This window comes from Danio rerio, chromosome 2 (genome assembly GCF_052040795.2).
Source record: "Danio rerio strain M-AB ecotype USA chromosome 2, GRCz13ab, whole genome shotgun sequence".
Lineage (NCBI taxonomy): Eukaryota > Metazoa > Chordata > Actinopteri > Cypriniformes > Danionidae > Danio > Danio rerio.
Window position 1 is genome coordinate 25,757,697 of NC_141022.1, and position 15,002 is coordinate 25,772,698.

A 15,002-nucleotide genomic window follows, 5' to 3' on the forward strand; every position below is an offset into this window, starting at 1 on the left:
CTGAATACTCCCAGCAAACTATAAAAGCACTGTTTAGTGTGATTGTATCTGCTTTTGTCAATGTTTGTGACTGGTTTATTATATTTTATAAAGAATGCACTACAAAATTATCCCAATCATACTAAAATTACAAATTCTTTCCAAATAGAGCCATTCATTTCATCTGGTGAAATTTTGCTCAGTATCGCAATATGTATCACAGAAAAAGTTGTTTTTGTCAGTTTTTTTCAATATCGTGCAGTGTCTTTCACACATAGATACAATAACTTTACTCCATAAGGAAGATGAAAACTAAGCTTTTTTTTGCACTGCGACTTATGATGAACATTTAAAATGACACATTTTACCTCTTTCCGTCAGAGAAAACTGGCAACAATCAAAAATGCATGCTAATATGGTGTCATGGGTTTGCAATCAAAAAATGTCATTATAATGGAAGTCAATGGGAAAAAACAGCCGCCAAAATAATGAAAGTATATAAAATTTTGAAAGTGTATTGTTGATTTTTTTTTTTCAAAGCATTTTCTCACAATATGTGTCAATAAGATTTGTCAACAAAAATCATTCAATCTGCTGAAACAGAGAAAGTTGTGACCAAATTAAGACTCAAAATAACACCAGAGTGGATGAAAACATCAACAACACACAAGGGTTAATCTATAGCTTTTTTGATTTTGTATTTATACCTATTAGTATGAGAACACAAGCCTGAAGACATTATCATTAAAACCATGTAGTAGTATTGTAATGACATGCTATGTCTGTGTTTTCTAATTATAGTTAGGATTATCTAGATTTTATGATACTATACAGGACAGCAATGTAGGCAACAATGGAAATGCTTTTCACGTTTACACAGCGTTTCATAACAATTCTGAACAATACAGCCTAAAACACTGTATTACACATGCCAGGCCAGTATTTGCCTCTGTCAACCTTGTGAGTAAAGAGTACCTATAGGGAAGTAACTATGGAATCAGTTTAGTCTCAAAAGAAATTCATGCAAAAGACAAGATGTACACATGCGTAGCCAAATTCACGTGCATAAAATTAAATTCAGGTGCGTAAAATATTTATTTATATTCACAAAAAATTTTCACGTGCTCAAAATAAAAATACATTTTCATAAAATACGTTTCACAAATGCAAAACACCATTTGCAAATGTATAAGAGTGTACAAAAAGTTTTGAATGTTTAAAACTTGCGAATTTATCCTGAATGAGAATGTGCAAATCCTCTTTCACGTACGACTCGCCCTGGATACGCGTGCGAGTATTTTTGAGACTTTCCTGCCAGAGGCCTCGTACCTTTCAGCCAATCAGATGAGAGCTGTAGTCAATGACACCAACTCTGTGCTTCATTTGCGCAGACTGTTTCTCTCCAGCATGGCGAACGGAGAAAGCAGCAGTCGCAGTTGCACTTTTTTTCATTTATTGAATTATTTGACCATAGCCTCACTCTTTTTATCCTTATTGTTCTTTTTGTTCCTTATTGTTCCACTCTTCTTATTTATTGTCTCACAGCCTTACGAGCAGAATGTAGCCTGCAGAATGATGAAATATCATTCCGGTGGTGAAACCATTGTGGTCTAGCGGTCAGCGCGTTGCATTATCAAGCCGCCGACCCGTGTTCGATCCTCACTAGAGATTAACTTTTTTTTTTTTTCATTTTTATTGTTAAGACATATAAAACTGTAAGGTTGTTGAACATTTGAAGTTCTAAAGCAACTGTTTTCTTTAAAAAGACTTGGGTATATTCTACATATTATATTACTAAAGCACAACAGCAGCTTGTTTACATTCATTGGATATAATCAGGGCCGGAGTGGGACTCCTTTTCAGCCCTGGAGTTTCAAGCCTTGGACCGGCCCACCTCAGTTCACGACTGACTATATTAAAATAAGGTCATTTCCAATTCAGTTTCTAATTACACTATTAAGTCTTTTTAAAGAAAACAGTTGCTTTAGAACTTCAAATGTTCAACAACCTTAAAGTTTTATATGTCTTAACAATAAAAAAAAAAAAAAAATTAATCTCTGGTGTGGATCGAACACGAGTTGGCGGCTTGATAACGCAACGCGCTGACCGCTAGACCACAATGGTACTGCTGTGCTTGCATCACCGGAATGATATTTCATCATTCTGCAGGCTACATTCTGCTCGTAAGGCTGCGAGACAATAAATAAGAAGAGCGGAGCTGCTGCAAAATAATGGATAAAAAGAGTGAGGCTATGGTCAAATAATTAAATAAATGAAAAAAAGTGTGACTGCGACTTCTGGCTTTCTCTGTTCGCCAAGCTGGAGAGAAACAGTCTGCGCAAATGAAGCGCAGAGTTGGTGTCATTGACTACAGCTCTCATCTGATTGGCTGAAAGGTACGAGTTACCCTGCCTCTGGCAGGAAAGTCTCAAAAATACTCACACACGTATCCAGGGCGAGTCGTACGTGAAAGAGGATTTGCACATTCTCATTCAGGATAAACTCGCAAGTTTTAAACATTCAAAACTTTTTGTACACTCCTATACATTTGCAAATGGTCTTTTGCATTTGTGAAACGTATTTTATGAAAATGTATTTTTATTTTGAGCACGTGAAAATTTTTTGTGAATATAAATAAATATTTTCCGCACGTGAATTTGATTTTATGCACGTGAATTTGGCTACGCATGTGTACATCGTATCTTTTGCATGAATTTCTTTTGAGACTAAACTGATTCCATAAGTAACGACATGGATGTGTAGAATTTGCATTGTGTGTAAGATGCGGCTGCTGTTGTTTGTAATATGAAGGTAAATTTACACTTCCAATAACAGCAATTGTTGTTTATGTTTGTTTGCACTTGCCTTAATATATCATGTTTGTGCATGAAGTCATCTATTTTAAAGGTTCTTGTTTTCTTGTGTTTACGAGAGCAAGATGATGTTTTCAGAAACTTCCTCTTTCAAACCTCTTTTCAGATTTTTGTTTTTTAATGACAAAAATGTTTTGTTTTTTTCTAAAAACCTTATTGTGTAAACAGCCCCTCGAATTAAGGCCTTGTCCTATATGTACAGTTGAAGTCAAAATTATTGGCCCCCCTTTAAATTAATTTTTCTTTTTTAAATATTTCCCAAATGATGTTAAACAGAGCAAGGAAATTTTCACAGTATGTGTAATAACATTTTTCCTTCTAGAGAAAGTCTTATTTGTTTTATTTCGGCTAGAAAAAAAAGCAGTTTTTAAAATAATTTTAAGGTCAGTATTATTAGCCCCTTTGAGCTGTATATTTTTCCGATAGTCTACTGAACAAACCACTGTTATACAATAACTTGCCTAAATACGCCATCCTGCCTAGTTAACCTAATTAACCTAGTTAAGCCTTTAAATGTCAAATTAAATGTTAAGCTGTATAGAAGTGTCTTAAAATATCTAGCCAAATATTATTTACTGTCATCATGGCAAAGATAAAATAAATCAGTTGTTAGTAGGCCCACGCGGAATTTGCTTGCACAGAATTCCATAGACTTTCCACAGATTTTTAGCCCATCATTGATTGTTTTTTTTTCCTTGTGCAAATTCATATTTATACCGTTTTTAAATTAATTTCAGTGATATTATTGACAAATATGAAAATGTTATTATAATTTATTCACAATACAGTTTTAAAAAATTATATTTTCTGTCTTTTAGTAGATATATTATATAGAAGACTTGGTTTGTATACCAAATAAAGTGGATCTAATTAGATTTGCATTGTAAACATTAAATACAAGTTTAAAAGGTATTATTTTTTTGTTCAAATATTAAGGTTTTAGTTATGATACTCCCAAAATAATTCAGCATAAATCTGCAGATTTTTAACAAAATTCTGTGCTGAAATAGCAAAAAATGTCCACAGATTCCGTCTGGCCCTAGTTATTAGAAATCCATTATTAAAAAATTATGATGTTTAGAAATATGTTGAAAAAAAAGTCTGCTCTCCGCTAAACACAAATTGGGTAAAAATAAACAGGAGGGCTAATAATTCAGGGGGGCTAATAATTCTTATTTCAACTTTATATGTTTTTGTTGTTTTGTTTTTTGTTTTTTTTGCCATCCCTCTAAGATAGTTTACCCAAGCATTTAAATTACCTCCTAATTTACTCTCCCTTGTGTGGTTTTAAACCTTTTTTCCTGTTGAACACAAAAGAGGATTTTGTAAAAAATACTGTTTGCTGGCACTCATTGACATCTGTAACGTTCCCTTGCAGAACGTATTTTGGATAAGTGTGTGCGTTCGTTTGTATGTGGGTGTGTCGTTTCATGCATGTGTTACAGGTACGAACGGCATTGGAGGATCCGCATTTCGTGCTGATGACGTTGGCCGCTGACGCTGGGTTTGCGCCACCAATCGCTGGTTGGCGTAGCGTTTAAAAGCCGAGCCCAAACTGCAATGGCGATCTCTCTCTCTCTCTCTCTGTCTCTTTCCTTCTCGCCACTTCTCGCTCTTATTCTTTCTGTGGGTCTCTGTGAGGACAGTCTCTCTTGCGAGGGCTAGTCTGAGAGAATGTGTTTTGCTTGTTTAATGCTCTTGTCTAAAGTTTGCGATTTATCAATGTTTGTGAAATTGTCCAGTTAACTGACATGTTTGAGTGATGCCTCGGAGAGGTGTAGGAGTGAGTAAGTCGCGCGATATACATATACAACACTCAGATTGATATTTTGTATTAGTTCATTAGGTTCAGGAGAATGTGCTGTTTTCTGTATGTTTTGTTTTTAGTTAGAGCAGTTTAGTTAAGACGTTTGGTACGTTGAAGATGTTTCTTTTCATGCTTTTCTTTTCATATTTAGTTTAGTTTGGTGAAAACAGTTACTGAGTTTTGTTATATTTATTTCTTTGATTTAAGCACATTCAACTACTTCCTCTCCCCCCAGGTAATTCATTATTTAATCATTGTAAATATTTTTCTTTCACTGTATAATATATTTTCACTGGTTTTCATGGGATATATGGGCAATAAATAATTGCAGTGATTATTTGATTCAGTTTATTTCTTTCTCCATCCGCTTGTCACACACATTAAACTAATGTATGTTATTGTCATCTACTCCTAGTTTAATATTAACATCTAAAAGGACGTAACAACATCCATAGTAGGGGAAAAAATACTATGAATGACAGTGGGTGCTTGTAACCAGCATTCTTCAAAATATCTTATTTTGTGATCAATAAAAGAAAAAATCTGTAATAGGTTTTGAACTACTGTAAATAATGGCAAAATCCAGATTGTTGGGTAAATTGTCTCTAATTTATTGTTTCCTGCATTTCAGGTACGGTTTGTAAAGAATGTGACGTTATGGAAGGAGATGAAGCCGGCCTTCTACCATGGACATGTTTCCTTTCTGGACTTCACCAAGTACGTATCATCATGTGCTGTTCCCGGTGCAGAATCTGTTGTGGTCTGGTCAGTGAGTTTGCATGACAAATGCAGTTTTGCATTTAATGCTACCATCACTCCAGAAGGAGTTTTCCAACATTCAACGTAACATGAAACCTGTGTTAATCACTGCGATTCATATCTATTGAAGGATGTTTACATTACTAACAGGCCAAGTGTCAAAAAAAGTGATTTGATGCTACTGACACCTGGTGGCCGTGGGAAGAACTGCAGATAGCCTCTTCCTCTAAAAGTTACATTGTTATATACACTGTTTTTAGGGATGTAAACAAAAACAATGGTCCCAACATATTTCCTGTTTTACATTTTTAATTTCTATAGATTCTGATTATCCACATATTGATGAATAATGTTATGATAGCTGTTTAACATTAAGTTATAATTGAATTGCCTCTTGTTATGAAATGGTTTGATAACAAGCAGGACATGTGGTGGAGCAATAACATGACCACATTGAAATGGTCTATACTGGGTCTCCCTATACCTTACATATCTGAAATGTACTGATAATGTTTAAATGCATGCATAAAGTAATTATTTAGTTATACATAAATTCCAAAAACATCTGTTTCAATGTATTAGTGATGGCAAAATGAAAAGCAGAGCTGTACTGTTTCTTTTTCATCTCTTTATCAGATTTGGGGTGAAAAAAAAGCCCATTTACATTAATGTTATCCGAGACCCCATTGAGCGTCTGGTGTCATACTATTATTTCCTGCGATTTGGAGATGATTACAGACCGGGCCTACGACGCAGAAAACAAGGAGACAAAAAAGTGAGTCTGGTTGTTTTTGGTTTGAGATTGTAAGTGTTTGTTCAAAAAAAGTAGTTGTATTTACTTGTACAGTTGAGTTTATGTTCAGTAATGATGTTCATAAAAATTTGATATATGTTGTCAGTAAATGTATAAAAATAAGAATAATCATATGCAATTTATATAAAAGTCTATACATGGATTTTGTGTAATAATGTTATGAATGTAAATGTTATATTAAATGATTAACTATATTAAATGTTAAACATTTGATGTTTGAATGATGTTTTATTAAAATATAAAATTTTGTTTGTTTTAATAATATTAACTTAATATTATTAAATGTTGACTTGCTATTTTTTTTAATAACACACACACACACACATTTATATTTAGTAGAATAATATTTTATCAATGTTGTATGTACAGTGGCGGGAATAAGTATTGAACACGTCATGGTTTTTAATATTTGTAAAGGAGCTGTTGACATGGACTTAAACCAGATTTTGGTAAAAACACAAACATAAAAATAAACTAAACAAAACAAACAATCTGACAGATCAGTTATGTATAGTAAAAATAAAATGACACACAAAGAAAGTATTGAACTACTAAAACGTATTTAATACTTAATGTAAAAGGATTTTATAGTGATGGCAGCTTAAAGACGACTTAAAGATGGAGAATGAAGCCACATGAATTGCTCAGGTGTGAGTTTTTCACAGACTTCAGCAGAGTTTAAAAATCTTGATGGTTCTTTGGGTCTCGTCTATCAAATCTGACCTTTAATTTATTTTTTCTTTATTGGATTTAATACAGGTGATTGGCTGGGCCATTCTACAGCTTGGTTTTTTTTCCCTAAAAGGATTTGATAGTTTCCTTGGCTGTGTTTTGGATCATTGTCCACTCTAGTTTCATCTTCATCATCCTGCTAATGTAGATGTTAGACTGAAGAAGCTAATGTTCATTTACAATGGCGAAGAGCAGAGGGTTGCTAAATAACTACTGAGAGATTTCAGCTGCTATCTGGGCTTTCACTGCTTTTCTAAACCTCCCTTTCTTCATGTGTTCAATACTTTTTCCCTGTATCATTTCATTTTATAACGCGTAACTTATTTTATAAAGGAATAAATATTGTTTCTTTGCATATATTGGTTTCCTTGGTTATTATCAACATCTGGTGAAACTTCAAAGTCAACAGCACCTTTAGAAATATGTTTTCTGAGAAAAAGTGACATATTCAATACTTATTTTCCCCGCTGTACATGTTATTATATAAAATGTTCTAATAATACTCTAATTTTAAAACAATTATTACCATAATTAGTTTAAATATGATTTAAAACCATTTTATTCAAAATAAATATTTGCATTCAGATTTGGGCTTTTAAATCATCCTAAAATGAGCCCTATTTACTAAAACATATTACTGTAACCTTGGTTTGTGCCACTATTTTTTGCTGTCAATCAAGTTTGACTTTGTAAATGTTTATCCCATATTCATATCAGACTATTTCAACATGTGTATGCTGTGTATGTTTCAGACATTTGATGAGTGTGTCTCTGCTGGAGGCTCCGACTGTGCTCCTGAGAAACTGTGGCTTCAAATTCCCTTCTTCTGTGGTCATTACTCTGAGTGCTGGTAGGCTCTTTTGATGCAGATGTTTCAGATCCAGCATTTTCAGTACTGTTGTTTCACTTTCTCATAAATTGTTTCACAGGAACATTGGCAGCCGGTGGGCTCTGGAGCAGGCGAAATACAATCTGGTGAATGAATACATGTTAGTTGGAGTGACGGAGGAGCTGGAGGACTTCGTTATGATGCTGGAAGCGGCTCTTCCTCGCTTCTTTAAAGGGGCCACAGAACTCTATAAGACGGGTATGACTGCATAGACTATGTGAATTACATTTTAATACTATATTTTCTCATTTTCTTCTGTTTTCAGTCTATAAGTATTGAGTGTATATTTATTTATGTCCATAGGAAGATTATGTTTGCATCATACATGCATTTGCACAGAATATGAAGAGTTCAGATGCAAAAACCTCTAAGTGCCATCTGGAATTTTCTTCTGAAATTAGCATTTTTCTCAGCCTTTATGTTTATGTTCAGTTATTTCATGTTAGAAGTGATAAAAATAATCTATTCTTTGCCATAAAAGTGAGGTTTTTGCATCAAAACTACATATGTTTACAATTATTTAAATTGAAAATACTGAGAAAGGGCTCATTTGCACCAAACACATTTTTCCTTATAAAAATACAAGAGAAAAAAAGTTTCAGCATAAAACATGAGGGTTTCCAGCCACTTTTTGCCTGTAAACGGAAACGTTTTTCTGATTGGTCCACTGCTTTGGAACTGACAGTAATGAGCAGCCTATATTTTGATCAGTAGAAGCTTCTTTTAACTTAACACAGTGTCTAGAAATGTGGCACTTCAAAAGATGAGAACATAACAGTCCCACACTTCCATCATGCATGTTTTCATTTAAAAAAAACAATAGAAAAGTAGTGCATTGGAAATGAAAAACACATTCTGTGTGAACGGCCCCTAAATGTTGAAGAAGTAAAATCCAATTGCCATGAATAATAATTAAATATGCTTTATAGGGTAAATCATGGGCCTCAAACTCAATTCCTGGAGGGCCGCAGCTCTGCACAGTTTTGCTCCAATCCTAATCAAACACAGCTGATCCAAATAACCAATGTGTTCAAAGGTGTCATGAACTCCTTCATTAGTTGGATCAGCTGTGTTTGATTAGTGTTGGAGCAAAACTCTGCAGAGCTGCGGCCTTCCAGGAATTGAGTTTGAGACCTATGGGCTAAATAGATACATAATTACATCTTGTCTATTTTGGTTTTACCATTTCTACATTTAAACCCATTTAACAAATATTTTAGAACATCAAAATTGATTAGGTTAGTGTTTCTCAACCACGTTCCCGAAGGGCCACCAGTACTGCATGTTTTGGATGTCTCCTTTGTTACATCTTTGTCTGTTAATCTGTCTAACCTAACTGTGAATTTAGCATTTGCATAAACTCGCAGTGCAATACCTGACGTTATACCCGAGGTGCTATATTTACAGTGGCTAAGAGAGCTTAACAAACTGCAATTTAAGAAAAAGCATGCAATTACAAAAAATACCAGCAAATTTCTCACAACGCAAACAATTTACGAAAACGCGCAGCATTTTCTTACACTTTCAAATAGAACGAAACACCACAGAAATGTTTCAAAAGGTCCCTAAAACGTGACGAACCCGGCTATTTAGGTTATGGTTTTTGAGGCTAATAAAATAAGACGAGGGAATCAGCATATTAAAATAAATAAACAAAACAAATCATCTTTCAAAGATCACCTACATCTTCAATGAGCAATTGTCACAGCACAGTGGCGTTCGTCACATTTTTGGGTCCACTTAAAACATTTCCGTTGTGTTTCTGATGTTTTTGCTAGTGTATTGCATAAATATTTCAATTATTAGAGACTGAAATAAAATTCTGGGTCAAGACCATAACAGAAATTTGTTGATACTCTTTGCCGGAAAAAAAAAAAAAAACAGTGCCGTAAATACTTAATAACAATTGTTTGCTATTTTATGAAGTGTTAGAACGTAATTTTGTAACTCTTTTTACTTTTTAAAATAGTATTAAACACACCACATTTTATTGACCTTAATGTAAAATTGGACAGAAAATATACAATGGTCAAAATTATTTGTGAAATCTGCACTACCAAAGTCCTTTCTCTCTCTCTCTCTCTCTCTCTCTCTCTCTCTCTCTCTCTCTCTCTCTCTCTCTCTCTCTCTCTCTCTCTCTCTCTCTCTCTCTCTCTCTCTCTCTCTCTCTTTGGATCATATTTATATATTTCAGCTGAATATATATATAATATTTATAACGGCTGAAAATTTGGTGCGTCCCTTCAATCTGGTATCCTGGCTTCCATGTCATTTTTAGCATTTTCAAAACCATTTAATTTTTTTACAAAACTTATATATATAGATTCCTCAAATAAACTTTAAAAAAGAGTGTCTAACATCAAACAATTTGCTTCTCTACAGTGTCATCTGTAGCTTTAAACTGTGCAACTTTATATTTTAGTGGATTCTGACTGGCTTTCAGTGTTTTATTGTTTTTTTACCTGGAAAAAAAAGCAATCAAAATGATTCCAACAATTTTGTTTCTCTACATTGTGACAGTTTTAGCAGTGGTCTGAACTCTGCTGTCCATTTACATTCAGAATAGTTTTTAGAACAATGTCTTTATCATTATCTTTATAGTAATAATAATAATAATAATAATAATTTATTCATAACAAGCTTTTCTAAAACCCAAATCACTTGAGAGTTATCATCTATGGTGTGAACAGCTTTCACTAAAACAATCACACGGAACCTGCTCAGTGTGAACACAACATTAAACCACAGTGCGACTTATCCGTGTGTTTTTCAACGTTTTTATTTTTTATTTTTTAGAAAATACAGTAGATGTAATGCAAGTTCTCAAATGATTATTTTTCAAAAATGTTTTTACCTATTACCTTTGTAGGAAAGAGATCCCACCTAAGGAAAACGAGTGAGAAGAAGCCTCCCACCAAAGAGTCTATAGCCAGACTGCAGCAGTCCAACATCTGGAAAATGGAGAACGAGTTTTATGAGTTTGCACTCGAGCAGTTCCAGTACGTTCGGGCTCATGCGGTGAGAGAAAAAGATGGAGAACTGTACCTTCTGACACAGAACTTTTTCTATGAGAAAATCTACCCTAAATCTAACTGATAACTCTGTACGCTGTTGTCAGAAACACTGGAGAGAGGACACTTTGTTTTGTTTCTTTAAAAGACGTATGTTCTCCATCTGGATGTGAATGTGTAAAACTAGTGCGTGCCACAGGGAAGAGTCCTGGGGCCAAATAGCTTTTATGGGCTTTATTCTCCAATGCATATCATTTGAAGAAGAGTTCAAAGCCTCTCGGATGACCTTTAAAAGTGACTTGATCATGTCGTTTTCCATCGCAGTAGGTTTATACAGGTGTTGGTGCTGCCACATTTCACAGGTTTGTTCTCTTTTTTTTAGCCTAATTTAATGAGTGTTCTTTGAGTGAATGATGCAGATTTACGAGTTTGTATTTCTTATTTTTAAAGTGATGAAAGTGTATGGATGACTACTAAACATTCTTGAACTTTAGCAAATTGAGAAGGTAGTTTTTTTTATATAGTAAAATGTTTTATTTCTTTTAAAAGTTGTTTCTCGGTTACACCGATTTGGATGTCCACTATCTGACAAAAGTCTTGTCACTGATCTAATTTTTAGGAAAAACAAATAATAACCTGACTTCTAGTTGATCAATTGGTATCAGAAGTGGCTTATATGAAAGGCAAAGACCTCTAGATTACGCTTATTTTACCAAAATAAAATGATCATGTCTTGATTTTTAATGATTTAATTAGGACAGTAAAGTCTGACTTTGCTTAGACAAAAGTCTTGTCAGTTAACAGAAATAATGTTCAGAATAGAATATAAAGTCATGCTGCAGTGAAAAAAAGAATTTAATATTGTGTACGACTGAGCTTGGAGGACTGCATCCATACATCTCTGCGATGACTCAACTTATTAATAAAGTCATCTGGAATGGCAAAAAAGTAGAGGTGTGAACCTATACTGGTCTCATGGTTCGGTTCGGTTACGATTATCATGCCATCGATTCGGTTCAATTCGATATCTCGGTGCATCACGGTGCATTGACGATGCTTTCCATATACAGTGTTATATTTTAGGGGGGAGGCTATAACATGCTGTCTGTATAAACACACAGCACCACACTGTCTCTCATTCAAACACATTCACAAACATAGACAGCATCAGACAAACAAACACACGCGCGCGCACACACACACACACACACACACACACAAACACACACACTTAAGCCCTTGCAACAGGGAGAGCTCGCGGTAAGCGGAGCAGAAAAACAAACAAAAAAACAAAAAAAAACAAGCACTTTTCCGACGGTCCCTTACTGAGAGCTCCTCTCAGCCCGAGCTCTGCCGGCTAAAGTAAACGCAGACTGCGAGAGCTTAAACGGTACAGTGGTCGTAATGTCGAGCGAAAAAAAAGAAAGACAGCTGTGAAACATAACCAGCTTTGTTTTTCTGTAGGAAACACACTTTAGATCTTTTTAGGGTAAGAGGTTTTTGAGTTATTGCCGTCTATAACTGAATGTGTGTCAGGAAAATCGAAAACAAAACCAACTGAAGCGCGCTCATTTCTGGCACCCCCTGGATGTACAACGCCCTTAGCATTTGCCTATGGTGCCTATGCCGGCCCTGAGTTGGCTGAGTGTTGTAAATACTCGCGCTCACCTCCCTCGCGACAGAGCGCATAGGAGATAAATGACGTCACGACATAATAACCGGTTATGATTATTACTGAATCGATACCGAATTGTCCGCGTCTGCATCACGGTGCACCAAAGAAACAATTAATTTTGACACCCCTACAAAAAAAGCATCAAGATTCTTCTGATTCATCTTCAATACCTTCTCTTTTGCCTTACCCCAGACATGCTCATTAATGTTCATATCTGGTGACTGGGCTGGCCAGTCCTGGAGCAGTTTCTTCGCTTTCAGGAACTTTGATGTGGAGGCTGAAGTATGAGGAGTGCTATCCTGCTGAAGAATTTACCCTCTTCTGTGGTTTGTAATGTAATGTGCAGCACAAATGTCTTGATACCTCAGGCTTTTGATGTTGCCATCAACTCTGCAGATCTCTCGCACACCCCCATACTGAATGTAACCCCAAACCATGATTTTACCTTCAGCAAACTTGACTGATTTCTGTGAGAATCTTGGGTCCTTACAGGTTCCAATAGGTGATCTGCAGTATTTGAAAGTATCAGAAGGTAAACAATACATCTGAAAAATCTACCCTCTGCTACTTTTTTTAAATGATCAACTATAAGTCAAGTTAATATTTGTAGCTCTTACAACTGGGATCGACGACAAGATTTCTGTCAGGTAGTGTAAATATTTTACATTATAATTGTATCTTATCTTATGTAATGTTAGATTGTTTGGTTTTAAAAGAATTCTACATTAACCTTCTATCTGCATTTTTTGTTTCATCAATTTCAGAAAATATATTTTTATCTAAGAGTTTATGTATGTAAATACTGGTCATTACAGCTGCTGTTGGACCAAAACATTTAAATATGGGATGATTACAAAAAATGTATAAAACAAAATGTTTGTTTTAAAAAAAAAAAATCAAACACACACACACACACATCTGCATGCCTGTCTGTTATTAGTTCTCGTTAAGCAGCAATTTATTTCCTTTACATTTATTTTTATATATTTTAAGACTGATTTATCATGTTTTCTTTTTTACATACTTAACATAAACATACCTAATTTCAAAGCCTGGTACCATTAGTTTGCTTCTTTTATCATTCAGAGGTTATAGAGTTTAATTGAAGACTGTAAATTAATTCATCAAGACTGTGCCTTTTTTCCTATATGATACAAAGCTGTCATGGTCACAGCAAGTGTAAATATGACTTGACGTCTCGGCATGTGAATTTTTACAATGAGAAGCATTCATATGTAGTTGTGTATAGACTGTCATTATGAAAATGGAAATGGCTAACCATATGAAATTTTTGATGGTATACAAGGGAGGAACTAATGTCTTTTTGAAAATGAAAATGCATCTGCTAAAGTCATTATACAATTACAGTGTTTGTATAGGTACATGTTCTTTTACTGACTACACATTTGTGCATGAAATGGGTGCTGGGTTGCACATTTGACCCTAAAATAGCTCAGAGACACATGATGAGTAGAACAGTCACTCTTTGTCATTAATTTTCACTCTGTACTTTAGAAAACTATTTTGAGGATTTGCAGGTTCTTTCAGATGTTTTTAGACTATCAAACTCAATCTGTACTGTATATTAAAAGTGGAGTAGCTTGTACATAGGAAGTTGATATTAGTATGTCGTTTTCTTTTATTTCACAGTGCCACCATGTGAGCCTGTATGTGTGTTTCTCATTTTAAATGAATGAGACTCTTGGGAGTTTTCTCTTTTCTGCTGACTGTGCTGAGGTAGACCTGAAAACGGGTTGATTTTTTTTGACCATGTCAGCCATAATAAAAAGACTTTGATTTGTTTAGCTTTTGTTTCCTTGTTGTTCTTTTATCTTTGTAATTTTGATAGCACAAACTGATTAAAATATTTAAAAATGTCATTTATTCCTGTGATGAAAAAGTTTTTTTTAGCTTCATTACTCCAGTTTTCAGAGTCACATGATTCTTCAGATATCACAAGATTATGTTGAGGTTAAAGGGATAGTTCACCCAAAATATAACATTTCCTCAAAATCACTCAAGTGGTTGTGAACTTTCATGAATTTCTTTGTTGAACACACAAAAAAACATATTCTGACAAATGTTTGGTGGAAAAGCAATCATTATGATTTATAATATATTAAAGTAAAATAAAATAGTTTCAATAATTAATCAATCATTTTCTTATCTTTTTTTTACATTCTTCAGTATATCTTTCTACCTCCGCAGAAAGAAACTCACAGGTTTGGAACAAGTGGAGGAAGAGCAAATAATGACAGAATATTTAATTTTTGGTTGAGCTATCATTTTACAAAACATTCTTTCTTATCATTTGTATGAATTCTAAAACACTATAAAAAATGCTGGGTTGCCCCAACAAAAAATAATTTAGGTAACTCGATTACTTTTACTAATTTTAGTGTAAGTGAACATAAAACAATTAAGTTGTCCTATAAAATCTCAAGAATTGTGTTATTTTAGCTC

General features: G+C 34.3%; 3 protein-coding genes and 1 long non-coding RNA gene across 6 annotated transcripts in view; 2 read left to right on the forward strand and 2 right to left on the reverse strand.

Annotated features, from left to right (window-relative positions):
• Positions 1–14,344, forward strand: part of hs2st1a (heparan sulfate 2-O-sulfotransferase 1a) — a 31,603-nt gene extending 17,259 nt beyond the window's left edge. Inside the window, exons 3-8 of one of the 2 annotated variants that reach the window (XM_087240117.1) lie at positions 5,291–5,376; positions 6,055–6,193; positions 7,717–7,814; positions 7,894–8,051; positions 10,723–11,812; positions 12,679–14,344. In XM_087240117.1, coding sequence (XP_087096243.1) covers positions 5,291–5,376; positions 6,055–6,193; positions 7,717–7,814; positions 7,894–8,051; positions 10,723–10,949 — 708 coding nt within the window. In that variant the 3' untranslated portion in view covers positions 10,950–11,812; positions 12,679–14,344. 2 annotated transcript variants of the gene reach the window in all.
• Positions 1–15,002, forward strand: part of tox (thymocyte selection-associated high mobility group box) — a 606,421-nt gene that overhangs the window by 513,524 nt on the left and 77,895 nt on the right. The window lies entirely within an intron of this gene.
• The window catches only part of LOC148679736 (uncharacterized), an 807,653-nt gene that overhangs the window by 309,136 nt on the left and 483,515 nt on the right, over positions 1–15,002 (reverse strand). The window lies entirely within an intron of this gene.
• znf644a (zinc finger protein 644a) overlaps positions 1–15,002 on the reverse strand; it is a 398,550-nt gene that overhangs the window by 253,629 nt on the left and 129,919 nt on the right. The gene's annotated exons all lie outside the window — the stretch shown is intronic.